This window comes from Leucopleurus acutus (genome assembly GCF_964270905.1).
Source record: "Leucopleurus acutus genome assembly, chromosome: 1".
Classification (NCBI taxonomy): Eukaryota; Metazoa; Chordata; class Mammalia; order Artiodactyla; family Delphinidae; genus Leucopleurus; species Leucopleurus acutus.
Window position 1 is genome coordinate 139274865 of NC_139142.1, and position 20179 is coordinate 139295043.

At 44.7% G+C, this 20179-nt stretch overlaps 1 protein-coding gene across 1 annotated transcript; it reads right to left on the bottom strand.

Annotated features, from left to right (window-relative positions):
• Nucleotides 1–803: 803 nt before the first annotated feature.
• On the bottom strand, nucleotides 804–19421 carry LARP6 (La ribonucleoprotein 6, translational regulator; the record flags this gene model as incomplete). Its single annotated transcript, XM_082835042.1, has 3 exons — nucleotides 804–1871; nucleotides 5779–5989; nucleotides 19216–19421. 3 exons carry the CDS (start codon nucleotides 19419–19421, stop codon nucleotides 804–806), a joined length of 1485 nt encoding a protein of 494 aa, XP_082691168.1.
• Between the last annotated feature and the right edge of the window lie 758 nt (nucleotides 19422–20179).

Below are 20179 nucleotides of genomic sequence, written 5' to 3' on the forward strand. Positions count from 1 at the left end.
AATTTGCATTCCTAACAAGTTCCCAGATGGTGTCAATGCTGCTGGTCCGGGGACCACATCTAGAGAACTTGGTCTATACTAACCTGCCTTTGTTTGGTACGATTCCTTGTAATGAAAGACTGTGGTGCTCTAACATTTGCACAAGCTCTGCTGACCTCTCAGGCTGCCGGAAGCCCCAAGGAGAGCCCTGGGGCACACTCAAGAAATGTGTCCCTGTTAAGCTCCTCAGAGCCTCATGACAGCACCCACAGCCTTGTCAGATGCACACAGATTTTGTCAGGCACAGTCTATGGGTTCAGAGCCAGCACTCCCAGTTAGGTGTTTTATTATTTATTCACTTGACAGGAAACATACATTTGGTGGTATAAAACACCATGCTACTGGCTTAACTAGTTGCTGTCGTACAACAGAACTCCTCTGGGCTTTCAAGAAGCCCTTGCATGGCCAACTGAGGATGGCTCAGTCACTGGAGAGAAGAACCCTGCCACGAAGAAGAGACCCACTGCCAGGCCCTCTCTGGGCAGCCTCTGTCCCACAGCCCTCCAGAGCCATTCACACACGTTGGGCATCATCAAAATAATGGTCATGCTGGGAGGAATGGGTGCTCTGAACTAGAAGAGGGTCTTAAAACCAGAGCATACCAGGCAATTCATATATATTACAAACATATAAATTAAGAGGTCTACACGTATACAAAATCTTTCAATGGGACTTAATTTCACTCTATGTCATGCCAGGTATTTGTCAGAACCTTGAAAACAGAGGAGGTTTTCAATGGAGCTGGTAATAAAAATAGAAGGTATTTATACACAGGCCCTGCTCCTCTCGTGTCCACTGTGGAATCCTCTGGTGTTGTCAGGGCCTCTGGGCAACCTCAGCACCCCCACAGGTAGCCTATCTGCAGTCTGCATCTTCCGAGAGAGCAGGGGACTCGCTCTGGGGCTCTTCTCCTGCGTCCGCATCTCAGCCTGGCGGCGCCTCCGAACCCAGGGGCTGCCAGAGGGAGTGACGCTGCTGTCCGAGGAATAATCCATGCACTTGCGAAAGGTCTCAGGACTGGTGCTGGAGTTCGGCCTACCTTCTTCGGCCAGTGGGGATTTTCTGGAAACGCCTTTTCGTTGAGCCAAGGGGCTGCTCCAAGGACTTGAGCACGGGGAGGCATTTGGGCTCAGAAAGAGATTCTGGTGGCCAGAAGGGCTGAGCTTGTTGGTGACTGCATGGCGCCGGCCAGCCATAGGGGACGTGGGATTGCTCTCAGGGTCGGAGGAGCTGTTGGCGGAAGACTCATCCCCCACGTACTGAAGCTCCTCAACTCTCCTGTTTAGGGACTTGTTCAGGTGGATGCTCGAGGTGGGTTCTTCATCCTGGTTCTTCTCTTTGGATGGTTTCTTTTTGGGTGGCTTCATACCAATCAGGACAGCTTTCATGCTCTCCCGGCCCTGAGATTCTGTGATCATGAACTCATGGGCTTTGATGGCCGCTTCCACCTCCTCAAACTCCACAATGGCGCACTCTTGGGTCCCCACCTGGCTGTACCGGCCGCTGATCCTCCGGATATCAGGAGGCAGCTCTCTCCCGGGTTTGAGGATTCGCACCGACGAGATGACTCCAAAGGTCCCGAAGAGCTTGAGCAGGTGTTCCATCACCTTCTCCTGCACCCTTCCATTCTTCTGGGGGGTGGCCAGGGCCCAGAGCTTAGGGGACAGGTAGAGGTCATAGACCAGGAGCATCTTGCTGGGGAGGTTCTCGCTGGGGAAGAGTGGGACAGGGGTGGTCCTCCTCACCTTCCGGTGGTCCTCATTCAACTCGAGGGTCACTGAGTACTTCAAGGCATGTGCTGTGGTTCTCCAGTCCCGTGTAAGGTGTTTCACCTGAAGAACACAGAGCAAATCAGAGATGGTACCTATTGTCCCTGTCCTCCTGGTGTCCTCTATAATCTCCCTCCCTCCTTTCCTTACCCCTGGAACATCAGTAACTAGAATTATACCCGGTATGTGCAGGCACTCAGAAACCTAGTGAGTGAACGAATACACTTTCTACAGTTACAAACAAGGCAGCACGGTTTAGAACAGTGCTGTCCGACAGATCTTTCCGAGGTATGGAAGTATTTTATTCTGTGCAAGTTTAAAGGTTAAACCTGCAGGTTCTGGAACAAGGCTGTTGAAAACACAAATCCAGAGGCCACCTCTAACTGACAGTAAGACCTGAAGAGTTATGCAGTCCCTCAGTACCTCAACTTCCTCATCTGTAAAATGAAGACATTAATAGTGTCTACCTCATAGAACTATCATGAGGACTAAATGAATAAAGAAATATACAGATCTACCCCCAGACACACATTTTACATATATAAAACTTAGGACAGTGTCCAGCTCACAGTGAGTACTCAACAAATACTATGTGCTGTCATTATTTCAAATATTACAGGCTACCATTTTGACAGGCTCTGGAGATTTCAACATTCAAATCCTTTTCTGAAGTGGTACTTCCACATTTCTGCATTCAAGACACAGAAGGTGCCAAAAGATCTTTCAGTATCTCCTGAAGATGATGTGGGCTGTTTCAACTTGGAATTAAATGCAACTTGGGTGTCAAGGAGAATGATGAAACGGTCCCTCACTCCTCCTCCTTTAGTGGAAACTGTGCGTATCAATGTTGCAGCGCATGGAAGCCATATTTATACTGTAAAACAGTAATTTTCGAGAGGCCCACTTCTGGGGAAGGGAATGCCATGGAGAATGAGTCATCCCGAAGAGATGGTGGACGTGAGCGGGTGGGTGGGTAACCTGAGCCAGGAATGGCGAGATCACCCGGAGCCAGTGCAGCTGCTCTGCAGAGGCACCCTGACCCAAACAGGAACTTGCCGGACCTCAGAAGGGAGGGCTCCCAAACAGGGCGGGGCGGGGGGAGCCCTGGCAGAGCTCTGAGTAGTACCGGCAGGCTCCTGGAGACAGGGAACTCTCCACTCTAGCCTGTGGCCTCTGGGTGAAACAGCCCAGACTGGGGCTTAGGGTATGGGAATCACAAGTCACCTACACACAGAATCAATGGGCTGATTACTGTGGCAGGAGCCAAGGGCAGAGAGAAGCAGGTCCAGGCTTGGAGAGTTGGACTGCAGGTGGACAGGGTCTATGAGGGATCCAGAAAGGGTGAAGAAGATGACCACAGGACAATGGCTCTGTGGGGGTGAAACATGGGGGGGCCTTCTCCATTGCCAGTCATGGAGGGAGCACTCAGGAGAGCAGGGGAAGACTGGGCAAGGAGTGCCTGGGGGAAGGCAGGGCGGCCTTACTCAGAGGGCCGGAGAAGCTGCTGGAAGGCCATGGCCAATCCAGAGAGAAGCAGGACCCAGTACCCACCGCCCAGAGCCAGGAGTCAGGGCCACTGGGAATCTCTCTTAGGTCTGAGCATCCCAGGCCTGGGTCTGTGAGCTTGGGGAAGGAGTGTCCAGGCACCACCTAGGAAGTGGAACCAGAGAGCTGCCATCTTTGTGCAATTACTAGAACTTGGTAAGATTTTCCAAAACTCTGTGATGGCCCTGGTCATATATGTTTCCTATTATGATTAGCAGGAAACGCTTTAGAATGAAAAGGGTCTTTGCTATCATTTTGGAGGTGTTGGGGAGTCTGTGTCTACTCTGCAGCCAGTTTTCAACAGAGAACTCTCTGTTGAAAGATCCAGTAAGTGGCAACTTAAAAAGGAAAGAAAATTAGGCTCACTTTTAGGGTCCCTGGGGAGGAATAAAGGGATGTACAGGATGATTCCACTGGCTGCTCCATTTTGGGCCCCCCCAGCACTTTCATGTGAGGGCTTGCTCACTGTTCTCTGGACGTGTGTGATACTGTGACTTATACTAAGAAATATATATATTTGGTCTTCATCCCTGTTACCGGCACTGAGTTCCTAAAACGTTTGTAAGTTCCTGAGCGATAGAGCACAAGGAGCATCTTCTGCTCTAATGAGGCGACTCTGGGTGGGCTCCTGGATGGGACCAGCCATGATTTGAAGCTTGGAACTTTTAGCCCTGACATTCTCCAGAAAGGGGAGAGGGGCAGGAAATGGATGTAATAATATCCGTATTATTATTATTATATAATAAGATAATTATTATAATAATAATTGATCATTCTACATGACAAAGACTCCATAAAAATCCCAAAAGTTCAGGGTTCGAAGAGCTTCTAGGTTGGTGAACATATCCTAAGGAAGGTGTCACACCCCAACTTCATGGGGACAGAAGCTCCCACACTTGGGACCCTCCCAGACCTTGCCCTGTGCATCTCTGCGTCTGGTGGTTCCTCTGTATCCTTTATCATATCCTTTAATAAACTGGTAAATCTAATTAAGTCTTTTCCTGAGTTCTGTGAACAGCTGTAGCAAATAATCTAACCCAAGAGGGCGGAGGTCATGGGAACCTCGGATTTGTAGCCAAGTCAGACAGAAGTTGTGGATCCCTGGGGACGTACTACTTGTGACTGGCATCTAAAATGTGGTGCAGAACCCTTAACCTGTAGGGATCTGATGCTATCCCCAGGTAGACAGTGTCAGAATTGGGTTAAACTGTAAGACACCCAGCTGGGTGTCACAGAATTGCTTGGTATGGGCAAAAACCTCCCCCCACATCTGGTGGCAGAAATATTGTGAGGAAGAAGAGTAGGTTTTTCCTCTACAACATGAAATGCCCTTTCCCTTCTCCTGTACTTGAAAACTCCTACTCATCCTTCAAGATCCTATTTCAATGTCACTGCTTCTGGGAAGACTTCTCAATTCTCCAGGCAGGGTTAGTTGCTCTGATCAATTAGCTCCAAACAGTACTTTGTTCTTTCTGTTGCAGTACTGTTGATGGTCATATTGTGATCCTTCACTGGTCTGTGCCCCTTATTGGACTTTGCCAGGGCACGGGGGAATGACATGTTCATTTTGTATATCCTGTGCCTAACACAGCACTCAGCATACACAGCAAATATGTTTGATGAACGAATAAAGGAAAGAAATCAAGAGAAGAGGGCAGAGTATTCCAGCGGGCGAGGCAGAGAAGAGCTCCAGGAGGAAAGCTCTCCTCCAGTGTTCTCTGACAAAGAACACAGGCAACTTGGCTGGGACCCACTCGTTACACATCCTGTTATGCAACAGGCCACGTGGGCTTTTCCATTCTAGTAAATACACTTTCCCCAAGGGAGACACAGAGTTCTTGCTCCAACCGGCCTGTTAACTCTTCAAGAAGCAGGGAATTCACAACCCAGTTGCTGGATCTATACAGCAGAGACATGCGGTAGATATCCTACATCTCCATCCTATAGATGAGGATGTTGGCATTACACAGCAAAGGAGGCTGATGTCTTGGAGGAGGCTCATCTCCCAGAGCTCCTTCCTCCTCTTATTTATTCAACTTGGCAAATGAAGAGCTTTGATTTCAGATAATTCTAGGCTGGGTAGGTGTCTCTCAAGGTCACTGAGCCCCCTGTCCTGGCACAGCATCCTCCTGGCCACCCACTTGTCCGGCAAGAGTGCCTGAACTTTGCTAAGAACAAGTAATGTCATTTCATAACTGCCACCAGCTGAGACTTGTCCCAACACCCAGGACCCTTTTAATAGAGTGGGAGGATATTCTTAATAATGATCCTAAATCCCTTCTCTTGATCATTTTCCCCTTTTTCAGGGCTTGGAGGAAATAAAAAGTTGTTAGTCATCAGGTTTCAAGGGGGTAAAAAATATTGAGAACCACAACCCAAAGCACCTCTGAAATCCTCAAAGCGGCTTCTGAGAACGAAGCCTCACCTTTTTGAAGGATGTGAGTAGCTTGACACTCACATACCCCAGCTTGTTCCTCCTCACGTGCTTTAGCAGGAAGGCGTCCTTCTCCAGGTTTTCATCAGAAAAGTAGAATTCGATCTGATCCACCAGTTTCTTGATTAACTCCTCGTCCGGGGGCTGCCACTCCTGCTCCAGGTCTTCCCGCTCGTTCTCGCCCCCACTTGTCGTGGCGCCACTGAGACCAGAAGGGGACACGAGGTGTTAGGGGTTGAACCGTAGCCCCCAAGTTTCATGTGTTGAAGTCCCGCCCCCCCCATATGTCAGAGTGTGATGGTATTTGGAGAAAAGGTCTTGCAGATGTCATTAGTTAGAGATGAAGTCACCCCAGAGTAGGGTGGGCCCTAATCCATGCGCACACAGGGAGAACACCGCGTGAAGATGACGGCAGAGGTTGGGGTGGTGCGGCAGAGGTCAAGGAATGTCTAAGACTGCCAGCCGGCAAACCATCAGAAGTTAGGGAACAGGCCTGGAACAGACCCTTCCCTAGCGCCTCAAGAGGGGGCAAGCCCCTGCTAACATCCTGATCTGCTCAGAGAGAGAGTCTCCTCGGAGAGGAGACTTCCAGCCTCCAGAACCATGAAGCAATAAATTTCTGTTGTTCTAAGCCACCCAGTTTGTGGCACTTTGTTACAGCAGCCCTAGGAAACTGTAATGGGTCACATGTGAACTGGGCTTCTCAGAAGTGAGAATCACATGGCCACAAGGGGAGAGATTTTTGCCCCCAACTAGCTAAGAAATCAAGCTTTCATTTTTTTAAATTTAATTTTATTTATTTTTTTTATACAGTAGGTTCTTATTAGTCATCCATTTTATACACGTCAGTGTATACATGTGAATCCCAATCTCCCAATTCATCACCCCCCCACCCCACCCCCCGCTGCTTTCCCCTCTTGGTGTCCATACGTTTGTTCTCCTCTTCATCTGTGTCTCTATTTCTGCCCTGCAAACCGGTTCATCTGTACCATTTTTCTAGGCTCCACATATATGCATTAATATACGATATATGTTTTTCTCTTTCTGACTTACTTCACTCTGTATGACAGTCTCTAGATCTATCCGCGTCTCTACAAATGACCCAATTTCGTTCCTTTTTATGGCTGAGTAATATTCCATTGTATATATGCACCACTTCTTCTTTATCCATTCATCTGTCAATGGGTCAAGCTTTCATTTTTAACAAGAACAGAAGATCATTAAAAAAGAAAAACAACACCCTCTATTAACATTTATGTTGCTCTGCCATTGTCAAGATGCTTTTCACACATACTCCTATTCTCCCCTCCCCACAAATCCCGGTTTCTAGAAGATAGTTTAGCAGAGTAACTAAGAGTCCTGGTTCTAGAGTTAGGCTGCCTGGGTTTGAATCCTGACACCAGCATTTATTAGCTGAGTCAACTTAGGCAAGGAACTTCACTGCCATACTTCAGTTCCATTAGCTATCAATTGGGACTCATGATAGTCACTTTCTTGATAGACTTGTGTGAAGATTAATTAATTCATGGAAATATCTAGACGAGTACCTGACATACCCTCAGGGCTCACTAAGTGACAGACACACTCATTTGTTCAGTCATAAGGGGCAGATATAGGTTTCAAACTCAAATTTTCTGTCTCCAAAGTCAGCACACGATACCTTCCACATTTTGTTGGGACACTGCCGGAAATCTGGAAACAACCTCATTCACTGGGGCCTTTCTAAATGAACCCCCCTGCCCCCCAGCAGCTCCACCTGGACATACTTCCTCTCCCTCTCTCCGAGAATATTAGGACATGAGAACAAGGCAAAGAAATCCTGGGCAAAGCTTCTTTAGGAAGGCCAATCTTTCATGAAGAGATTATAAAATCTTCAAGACCATAAATATTTAAGGAATTTGTGATTATCCACATCATAGTTGACCATATTAGAAGTTATCAAAGGTGAGTTCCCTTTTGTATATTTAATTATCAAATTATGTATTATATAAATACTATATTTATTATTCAATAAAAAGTATTGGTTAAAAATTAATTCCAGAGAAAAGAAAAAGAACTACTTTCCTTTGTGGCAATTTGATGTCTAGTAACATTGACTATCAGACCCAGAGCCTCCATCAACATGTTCCAAGCAGAAAGAGCATCTCTTGGGACAGATGCACAAACCTAATCCCCCTAAAGCATCCTAGTCTTCCTAAAGCATCCAAGGTACTTCCACTGTGTTGGAAGAACTTGTCAGGCTCCCAAAAGGGCTCAGAGAGTTCATATAAATAACCAATTAAAAAAAAAAAGGTTCATAAAGTAAAAGAACCTATGAATGTGACAGTTTAAAGCCGGAAAAGGCTGAGTAATATTCCATTGTATATATGCACCACTTCTTCTTTATCCATTCATCTGTCAATGGGTCAAGCTTTCATTTTTAACAAGAACAGAAGATCATTAAAAAAGAAAAACAACACCCTCTATTAACATTTATGTTGCTCTGCCATTGCCAAGATGCTTTTCACACATACTCCTATTCTCCCCTCCCCACAAATCGTTCTTGACTCCCCACGTTCAACTCCAGCAAAATTTTCACTGGCTCACAACCTTAAAAAAAAAGCAATTGTATAAGAGTCCAAATGAGAAAAAAATCGAATATTCTGGCAGGAGAAAAAAAAACTAAATCTATCTCACAATTTTTCAATTTCAGAAATTACATTTAGCATAAAATACAGGCACTTGTAGATCTTAAAAATGAAGAGTTTTAGTTATTTGCCTGTAGAGAGTCTGGAAATGGTTTTTAAAATACCTTACTGATGTCACAAGACAAATGTGTATGTACTAAAGGAAAAAAAAAACAGGCTGAGAGACTAACTTTAAAAGTATGTTTCTTCAAAAGGCTTTTTAAAAATGGGATGATAAACTAAGGGAATATGTTAAGGCAGCCCATTAGATATAACAGGTCAAGTGCAATTTAAACAGTAGATAAGTTGAATATTTTAGAAGTCCCTAAAAGGTAGCTGTGGCAGACACCAGTCTGACTCACCCAACAGCTAATAGCAAACTTTCTTACTTGCCCTCCTTTACTACGGAGGTTATAAAAACTAAATGCTCACTTTCCCAGTCTCTCTTACAGGTGGTAGCCATTTGTCATGTTATGGCTAATAGCATACAAGTGAAAATCTCTTGGCCTTGGCCTTGCCCCTTCCCCTTTTATCTGTTTTGAGTGTGGATGTAATGGTTGGAGCTGTAGCAGCTATTTTATTATCATAAGGAAAAGGTCAGGAGAATCAGCTTGGCCTAATTTATTGACATTATTGGTTCTGATATTACTGAGTTGCTGAACCAACTACTATAACTACATACTTGCATAATTATGATTATTACATGAGAAAGATAAAATCCTATTTGTTTAATTCACTGTTATTTGGGTCTTCTACTACTTACAGCCGAATACTAGGATAGTAACACTACACTGAGAAAAGAGGTGCTCAAAACACACCAAAGGAAAAGTGTCAGTGGGAAAATCAATGAAATGAAAAAGAAAATGCCAGATGGAAAGTACAAATTTTCACTTTATTACAGAAAGTGTACACCCTAGATAGTAGTTAAAATGGATAGGTTGAATATACCAGATGAAATAACTAAGAATGCATAGGAAATTCTGGGCCCAGCTGACAAGGATGACAATGAATAGCAGGGGATGGGGTGAGGTGTGTGATAACGACCAGCGAAGAGTTTTGGGTGCACTCAGAGGCATAAGCAAAATGGCCCAACTTACTACAAATGGCTAGTATATCACAGGTGACCAGACCATTAAAGGGACTCACAGACCAATAAGTCCTATTTCCTAACCAGAGCAGTTGATGCCATCACTAAAAGTAAACTTACACACAAATAAAACATAATGGAAGGAAGATGATGCACTTTCTCACTTTCTCCAGTGCCTATTCTAGACCCTCCCATTCTTCCCAAGGTCAGCCACGGGAAGACTTTACTCCCTGCAGATGATTCTACCTCAGACTTGATTAAGAAAATCAAGTTCATCCAATCAGACTTGCCCAGACCTTCCTCAGACTTGTTCTGTGTGTCTGGACATCCAGCAAAGAATTCATTTGCTATATCTGGGCGCCTTTTCTCCATCTTGGTCTCTTGCCCCTGGCTGCAGGATGGGACACAGTTGATCATCTTCTTCTTGATATTCTCCCACTGGGCTTACATGAGTTGTTCTTTTCTGGGTTTTCTTCCCATCTGACTGCCCTTTCAGGATCTTCTTCCTCCTCCCATTTTGAAATGTAGGTATTTGCCAAGGATCTTTCCTTGGTTCTTTATCCCCTGGCAACCTCTACACTTCAGCCACTGCTTGGCTCATCTGATTCAAGTCTGCTTCTCCTCCTACTCCTCCATCCTGCTCTCACTCCTGAGTCCAGTTCTCAATTCCTAACTGCCTGCTGGACATTTCCACGTGGGTAGCCTGATACTGCTTCAATATCAATATGTCCAGAATCAACCTGTCACCTTCTGTAGAACTCAGCCTCAGGTAGGACCAAAGCCTGGGCCTGTTTACCAAGAGACATTCTACCTGGGAACCTCATCTTCCTTTCACACAGTCGCTCAGTGAATAATCCATAATGTGTTGGGAGGTGACTCTGTGTCAGTATTTGCACCTGCTGAGCAGCTAACCAGAAATTCCAGAACAGGTGGGTAGTACTGGGAGGCGACAGAAAGCCTCTGTGTGAGTGCAGAGGTGAGCTTCTTGCCCCCAGAGGACCCCTCCCTCTGCATGGGTGCTGTCAGCAGCAACTGTACATCTCCCAAGGGGAATCTTGGAAGATCAGGAAAGCCTGTTTTATATAGGGGAGCCTGCGGCACTGTTTCCTGGTTCTTGTAACAGCCTTTGAACACAAAAGACCATGTATCCTTCACAAACATTAAAGAAGTTTGTATTCTTTATATATGAACATTGACAACTTTTTGTCAATTACAACTTTCCTAAAATAACCACATTATCTTCTCTCCCATACTGTCCCACAAATGACTTTCCCTACACTCTCTTCTATGTGCTTAGACTCAAAACCTAAGATGCATTTTTCAGCCTTCTCTTTGCCCCCACATTGAGTCAGTTATCAAGTGCTGATTTTATTCTGCAGTGTCTCCCATCTGTTCTCTCTTTTCCATTCCAACTGTTCTCATTACTTCTCCCTTGGACCCTATTAATAGCTCATCAAAAAATAATTCTTAAAAATTAAAGTAATACATATACATAGAACCAACTGAAATAAAATAGTAGAAAACTTATAAAGAGAGCAACAATCCCCCTCTCCACTCCTCTTTCCTAGATGCAACCTCTATTCAACCGTTTAATTCCTATGAGAGTTGCTGTATAGGTCTATGAAATAAGTTCATAGCTCTATGTATCACTTGCCAATTTCTGAAATTCTTTGTTGATGTCCTATTATACAAAAGAAGGAGTTGGGGTCACTGAAAAGCCTCTTCTTTCAACTTTTAAATTTTTATATTATTTTTGGTTTTTCTATTAGCCTTCTCTATGTGTTTTAAATAATATACTTAAAATTCTCTTTCTTATTCCACCAACATTAAAAAAATATTTCCCAATTCCTCACAACATATGATGTGCATATTATTACCCCTCCTTTTCCTTCAACTCTCCTTACATTTCCAACTTCCCAAATTTTATCAGATGTGCCTTTATTTCATTTTGTCATGGTTCATAATATTTACAGTCTATTCTGGAACTACTATTTCATGCTTTGTCTATAGATAGATACTAAACTCTGAAAGTCAATCAGTTGTAGGTCATTATTATTACTATATAAACATTGGTCACTGCAGGGAGAAGGCATTTGCTAAGATTACAGTTCTCTTCTTAAAATACTGTCAGTTGACTGACCACTTGGACTGATCTTCTATGCCTATTATTTTCTATCACATTGTCTGTCTGTGCCTTTGTCTTTTGATTTATATGCGAAGAGATTTCCTTGACATTATCTTCCAACCTTTTCCAGTGAATTTTTAAAATTTCAGTAATTATTTAGTCTTTAAAAATTCTTTTATGTCTTCAGATCGTTCCTTTTTAAGAGCATCCTGTTCTTATTTTGTGGATACACTATCTTAAATTCTCTCAGGGTACTAACTGGAGTGTATATAATTTTTAACAGCCTCTTCTGTTTCCAACAGTGTTCCCTCTGTATCCTCTGGGGTTAGTTTTTCCATTTAATTTTCATGTCACTGATTTTCTTCACGTGGCTGGTAAACAGCCATCTTTTTCTTTTTAAAAATATTTTTAAAATAAACTCATTTTATAATAGTTTTAGATTTACAGAAAAGTTGTGAAAATATCATAGAGTTCCCACATATCCCACACCAGAATTCTTCTATTATTAATAGCTTGCATTAGTGTGGGACACTTAAGGAACTAGTATTAATACATTATCATTAGCTAAAGTCCATACTTTATTCAAATTTCCTTAGTTTTTAGCTGATAGACTTTTTCTGTTTCAGGATCCCATCCCACGTTACATTTATTCATTGTGTCTCTTTAGGCTCCTCTTTTCTCTTGGCTATGACACTTTCTCAGACTTTCCTTGTTTTCGATGACCTTGACAATGTTGAGCAGTACTGGTCAGGTATATTGTAGAATGTCCTTCAATTGCGATTTGTCTGATACTTTTTTCATGATTAGACTGGGGATATGAGTTTTTGGGAAGAGGACCACTGATGTAAATTTCCATTCTCATCACATCATATAAAGGGCCCATTCTATCCAATGACTGATAATTGTGGATGTTGACCCTGATCACCTGACTGAGGTAGTGTTTGTCATACGACTCCACTGTAAAGTGACTCCTTTTTCCCCCTTTCCATACGGTACACCTTGGAAGGAAGCCCACACATAAGGAGTAGGGAACTATGGCTCCATAGTTATTCATTCTGAAGAATGAAGTCTGGGTTGCTTTTTCTTGGTGGTTTGTGAGGGCCCCCTAGGAATATGTACACTCCTATTGTTTTTCTTCCTTAGGTGGCTCTATATACATGGGTGGGGCATGCCAATTGGCAGGCTTCACTTCAGAGTGAACTGGAAGGGAACAATTAAGTAGGAGCCCTATATCAGGTACCAGCTCTACCTTAGCAGCCCTAGATCACCACTTAGTTCACTCAATTCCTTTAGGAAATAATCTTGTTTCTTTTTTCCCCTGGGAAGTAAAGGGTATATTGTCTACTACCTTTCATTGGCCGGTAGAGAGGCTGGGCAATTGTTCTAAAGGAAGAATTTAAATGACCTCTCAGATATTAGCATCCCTTTTCACTCTTGCCTCCTTTGCGTATTTCCCAACCACAGCCTTTCTAGGGTTCTTTCTTCCCACCTCCTGTCACTTCCTGTTGTATTTTGGGCTACAGTCTCTTCCGTTTCTGTGCCTTATTACACGTTTTCAAGAACAGCTATAAAATGCCACTGCTCTGTCTTGATACTAATAGTGTTTCCTATTTCCTATTAAATAAAATCCAAAATCCTTAGCTCTTTATTCAGATTCACTTAGAATGTGGCTGTAACCAGCTTCCAAATGCATTTCTATTTCCTTGCAGATCCTTTGCTCCAAGCAAATAAAGACATATAGTTCCCCATATCACAAGGTTTCTGGACTCTATGCCTTTGTGTATGCTGTTCCCATCTCCTTGAATACCTTGCCCCTCTCTCTCAGGTCCGAATCCTAGTCACACATCAAGTCCCATCTCAAACATAACTCTCCCAGGAAGGAAATCATGTCAACTTCTCCTAATACTTGCCTCTACTTGTATCAGAGCTACTTGTGTGCATAACTTATTAATGCCCTGAACTCTAAGTTCTGGGAGGGTAGGATTCATATTGGTTTCTTTCATTCTACCCAGAGCCTTGCATGTAGTAGGAATTTAAAAAGCATCACCAAGGTAAAGTGAATTGTTTCTGTATGGGCAAATCACACCTATCAGAATTCTTTTAGGGAGAAAGTATGGTTCCTGGTGAATATGTTGCTAGTGGCCTTTCAAGAGGACTGTGAAAAAGTTTTACGTTTGCGTTACTGTTTTGCTTTAAATAAAGTATTATAAATTGGGAGTGATGATGAGTTCTTTTGTTATGACTGTAAACTTGCTAGAAATGGAAACAAAGCATAGAAATAAGGGGTACATTTCGAAACAGCTAATTGGGCTCCACAGACCAGTGTTGAAATATCTATTATATTTGTAAATGATTTGGAGAAATAAGGGCAGGATAAGATCTCCAAGGCTGCTTTTCTCATCAAATTTCAAGCTACTTTGGCTGTTAATTGAGTGGTTAATCAGATGATACCTTACGAAGGAAAATACCCAAACTAAAATGGTGGAGTAATGAGCTCCTCACTAAGACTTTCAGTACAGAAAAATTTTTGGACTCATCATCTATCCTTGAAAATGGCCTAATATATGTTGGTTGGGTCACCAAGACCAGGAAAATGATGGACAGCAACATGGAGGATAGTGAACACAAAGGAGAAAATAACATTTATGAAAAACACTAGGGTCCAGTACCATTGTGTGAAGTTTCTTTTGACTCGTCTCTAGAAAATGATAATGAATCTGAAAAGGTTCAAAAAGGCAACCAAATTGATAATGCAATATAAAAACATGAGGGAAGATTCAAAAAATAAAGGTTCAGGAGGACAGGTCGAAAACATATATAGGTATGTACCAACTCTGGAAAAGGTATCACGGGAACAACTACATAACAAGTGTTGGCAAAGATGTGGAGTAAAGGGAACCCTCATGCACCACTGATGGGAATGTAAGTTGGTGCAGCCACTATGGAAAACATTATGGAGATTCCTTAAAAATTAAAAATAGAACTACCATATGATCTAGAAATTCTACCCTGGGTATTTATTCGAAGAAAATGAAAATATTAATTAGAAAAGATATATACACCCCTATGTTCACCACAGCATAATTTACAACAGCCAAGATATGGAAGCAACCTAAGTATCCATAAACAGATGGATGAAAGGATAAAGAAGCTGTGGTTAGGTGCATATATATATATATATATATATATATACACATGCACACACACACATATACACACAATGGAATATTACTCAGCCATAAAAAAGAATGAAATCTTCTCATCTGCGACAACATGAATGGGCCTAGAGGGTATTATGCTAAATGAAATAAGTCAGACAGAGAATGACATATACTGTATGATTTCACTTATATGTAGAATCTAAAAAACAAATGAACAAACATAAGAAAACAGAAACAGAGAACAAACTGGTGGTTGCAGGGAAGTAGAGCGAGGAGACAGATGGGTGAGGGAGATTAAGAGGCACAAACTTCCAGCTGCAAAATAAATGAGCCACGGGTATGAAACGTCCAGTGTGGGGAATAGAGTCAAAAATTATGTAATATCTTTGTATGGTGAGAGACGGTAACTGGACTTATCGTGGTGATCATTTTGAAGTGTACAGAAGTATCGAATCACTATGTTGTGTAACAGGAACTAACATAGTGTTGGAGGTTAATTATACTTCAAAAACAAACAAACAAAGTCAGAAAAAGAAATCAGATTTGTGGTTACCAGAGGTAGAGGATGGGGGAGAGGAGGAGGAATTGGATGAAGGTGGTCAAAAGGTACAAACTTCCAGTTATAAGATAAATAAGTACTAGGGAAATAATGTGCAACATGACAAATATAATTAATACTGCTGTATGTTATATGAAAGATGTTAAGAGAGTAAAGCCTTAGAGTTCTCATCACAAGGAAAAAAATTTATTTTCTATTTCTTTAATTTTGTGTCTATATGAGATGATGGATGTTCACTAAACGTATTGCGATAATCATTTCATGATGCATGTAAGTCAAATCATTATTTTGTACAACTTACACTTATATAGCGCTGTAGTCAATTATATCTCAATAAAACTGGAAGAAAATAAAAATAAACTGAGGGAAAAAAATAAACTGAGGGGGAAAAGGCAAGGAAGTGCTCATTTCTGTTTGCCTCTTTACGAGGGACTCTTGTTCAATCCCAGATGATCAGGGAAAGCTCTATTTTACATACGAATGTCAGCTAATAAATGTACAAAGAATGATAAAATGAGGAAATCACCAATATGTAATCCCCAATGAACTGACTCAAGCAAAGATCATCAGTGGATGCTAACACCACTAGGTGAAATGTCGCTGGTGAAAGAATATTCACGAGAAGACCAGATGTTACTTGTTAATCACAATGGAGGGATCACCTTAACCAAGAAAGTCAAATTTAGCATCACTAATGGTGTATGCTGCCTGGGTGATACAATAGGTTTATGGTAGTGCCCAAAGAGTCTTCTTGCCAAAATGTTTAACTGAATCTAATCAAGTCTTCTGCGCTAACTTGAGTTTGTGGGAAACACATGGTACAAAGGAGCAAGTTAAGCTAGACGATGAGAACATAACCAGACCACTTCAAACTGTGAAACATTCAACAAGACATCTGGGCTCTTATCTAAAATAGGAAAGCATTAAAAAAAAAAAGTGGGGATGCTCTAGATTAAAAGATTCTAAAGAGATATAATAGACAACTGTCTCGATCTGAGGTTCTGGTTTGAGGTGAAAAAGAAACAGCTGTAAAATACAATGTGGGACAATTGGGGGAAACATGAACGTGGAACTTGACTATTAGAGTATTTTAGGGATTATGTTAGGGAATTATTGTTAATTTTCTTAGTTGCAGTAGTAGTATTATGATTTTATAAGAAAATGTCATTATTAAGAGCTCCAAAATGAAGTACTTAGGGTATAAGTCTTGTGTACAACATACTTTCAAATAGTTCAGGGGAAACCACACACATTATCCATCCATCAAACAAATATGGCAAAATACTAACAACTGTTTAGTCTAGATGGCTGGTATACAAATGCTCAGGTTACTAACTCTTTCACATTTTATGTCTGAAATTTTTTATGTTAAAAAGGTGAGAATAAAAGAAAAGACATCTTTTTAGTGGGCAAGATGGGGGTAAGACTAGAGAGATGGTGCTAGGTATTGGAGATATGGAGAAGATTAAGACAAGGTCTCTGCCTTCAAAGATCTCACTGTCTAGAAGAGGAGAAACACACAAATATTTCAACTTGATGGAGTGAGTGCTATGATAGAGACACACATTCATTCAACAGATATTTATAGAACACCCACTACGTGGCAGGTGCTGTGCCAGGCACTGAGGATGCAATGAAAACCAGGTAAGCGCGGTCCCTGAAGTCATGGAGCTCATATTCTTATGAGGGAGACAAAACTATAGAATTACAACTGTGGTGTGTACAGAGTACTACAGCAACACGAAGAAGAGAAAACAAACTTGGCTTTGGGGTAGGGACTGAGGATGGTGGGGAAGAGGCAGCGAAGTTTTAAGGCTACTACAACTTAACTAGAGGGACCTGAGGTGGGAGCACAAAGACATGTGGACACAAAACAGCAACCTGTGTTCAGGGACCTAGTGGGGGTCAGCACGGGGGGAGCACGAATTGTTAAAACGGGCAGGGAAGGAAGCAATGGCTGAGGGACGATGCGGGTGGATACCCATCTCAACCAGCGAATATGGGAACCTGGGCTTTCTCCTGCAGGCTCTGGGAGCCCAGAAGTGTCCACACAGGGTGGTGGCCGCTGCTGTGCCAGGCTGGCTCAAGGAGGGGACAGCGTGGCTCCTGTTCTTGGCTGCACTCTCCTTGTGCTCTGGATGTTTGCCCGCTGGGCTCTGTCAGCTCCACCACCCTGAAGAGCCCCAGGGATTTTTCTGGCGTCAACTCTATGCCAGTGGGCAGCAGGAAAGGCTTCAGACTGAATGCTCCATGAGACTCCAGCCCCTGGAGCTGGGAGAGAAGGGTGGCTCTGGGGTAAGAACCACCCCACGCCCGAAGAAAGGATCGTGTTCTTCTAGATCTCCATAGGGGTTCCCAAGAAATAAGTAGGGCTTTAATCCCTGCTAATGGTACAATCTCAAAATGTAGTACCCGGGATAGGGGACAGCTCTTTGCCACAGTTACAGGCAAATAGATTCAGCAGAATAAGCCACTCTGGACTATTTTACATGACCTCTGAAATGATTTGACTAAGCGGCTGCCTTCTCACGATTGTGAGATGTCAGTGACTCATTATTTTTATACTTTCAATACTCAGCACACAGGTGAGTGAATGAATGAATCAGACTTTACAGTAAAGTGCTGATATTATGTACTAATCTCTCATGTCACCTGCTGTTGCCCAGCTTTGCTGCACTAAACCACTGGGCTGGACTTCCCTGCTCGAATACCACTATCTGAATGCCCTGAAATTCTGGGTCCTTAAATCTAGACCTCTTCCACTAGGGAAGGGTCAGGCAGTGAAGGGGAATGGCTCTAGCCCCAGGATCCTCATGCCCTTGGGTTGAGCGTTCTCCCAATGAAGTAAATACGTGCCTGCCAGGGAATAATCCTGCAGAGCTCTGGTAGCTCAGAGCATGTGCAAAGAGGACTCTTAATAGATGCCTCTTGGGATCTCCCATTATTTGCAAGTTCTGTCACTGCCCTACTCCTATTGCTAGGGATGCTCCATACTGCAGCTCCTTTCAACAGCAGGAAAAAAATCACAGTCCTGAAAGGCCTGGGTGTTAGTGGACACAAGAGTAAGGTCTCTCTCTGGCTGAAAATAAAGCTCAGGGCCCAGAGGTGAGCTTAGACAGGTGGTTTCTTGTGCTAGACTACCCATTACCCAGGAACCCAACGCCAAGGCAGCAAGATGATGATGCAAGCTTAGAAGTCAGATGGAGAAGGGGCATGAAAATGGGACTCCCCCAGCAGGGGAGGATGATGCAGCAAGCCCTGAACTGATTCCAAATGGGGCAAATGAACTCTACACGGTGAAATCACTCCTCCTTGGATCCCCCAGCAGCAAGTGTCAGCTGTGCCTGGCCGGCCCCCCAACCCCACTTGGACTGATAAGCAGACAGGGAAATGATGGCAGTGAAGGCTAGGTGGGACCACTCTCATGGGGAGGTGGGCCTGCTTCGGAAGTGGAGACTGGGTTGGGCTAGGCTTTTTGGAGGGTCTTTGGGTGAGCTCAGGGAAGGAGAGTCTGGGTAAGAGATGGCGAGGATGGTCCAGGAAGGACTTCCCCCTGGGTCCCAGAGCATGCCCACGTCTAGGCCCCTCAGATCCCCGCCGCCAGTTCCGAGAGCCTTGGTGGGGTTAAAGGCTGCGGACCCGGTCACCAGCAACCGCCAAAAACCAGTTCTGACTCCGTGGGACGGCCCAGAGCAGCGTCACGGGGCAGGGGGGGAGTGGGGGGGAGACGACCCGCTATGCCCGCGGAGTTGTGCTCCCCCAAGTGGGGTTCGGCCGGGACTCGGGGTCGGCGACTCCCACCTGGGCCAGGGCCCTGCCGCCGCGCTTACCTGTGCCCGCGGCTCGGCTCCTCCTCGCTGGCGCTGCCCCAGCCTGGGCTGAGGTACCGAGAGGGGTCCCCCGAGCCCCGCGCCTCCGCCCCCTCCTCCTCCTCCTCGTCCTCCAGCTCCTCTACGTCCTCGGCCTCCTGGATGGCGACGCGGATCTGCACCGCAGTCTCGGGCCCGGACAGCGCCTCCTCGCCGGGCTGGGCCATGGCTCGCGGGCCGGCTGGGTCTGCGGCGCCGCCGGGTCCCCGCGCCGCGAGGCCGAGCCAGCCGGGCGAGGACTACTGCGACGAGGGGGCGGAGGCGACGCGAGCGGCTCTGCCCCGGAAGGACGGGGGTCGCGGCGCCCCGCCCCGCGCCGCAGTTGCCCCCACCCCGACGGCCTACCGAGCGCCAGCGCAGACGGGGTCGCGTAGGGGGAAGGTGCCTTCCTCTGCTGTCCTCTCGCAGAGGCCTGTCCGGGACTGATTCCCCGACCCCCCCGGTCGTAACAGTGCGCGCCCGATGCTCACACGGCCCAAGCCCGAGTGATGTGCCAGGGCTCCCTCCTCCCGCCCTCTCCTTTCCAGGCGGCCCCGAGGAGGGGAGGGGCGCGGCACATCTGACTTCACAGTTTGTGGATGACCCTGGGGGTGGCAGGCCCAGACAGCAGCTTAAGGGAGCTTCTGTGCCCCCTGCGCGTTTCCCCTTCTGACTTGCACAGACGACCGAAACCTCCACCGTAGGTCTGTATGGCATAAGCACCCTCTACACTGTGCGTCTTGTGACGTCAGGGACTTGGCTCTTGCCGTGCCTCATTCTAGTGGTTCCCAGAGTGTGGTCCCCAGACCAACAGCACCAGCTTTACCTGCGAACTTGTTAGAATTGCACATTCTCAGGGCCCACGCAGACCTCCTGATTAAGAAGCTATGGTTCAGAACTTTGTGCTTTACCAAGCCCTCCAAGCGATGCTGAGGTTCACTAAAGT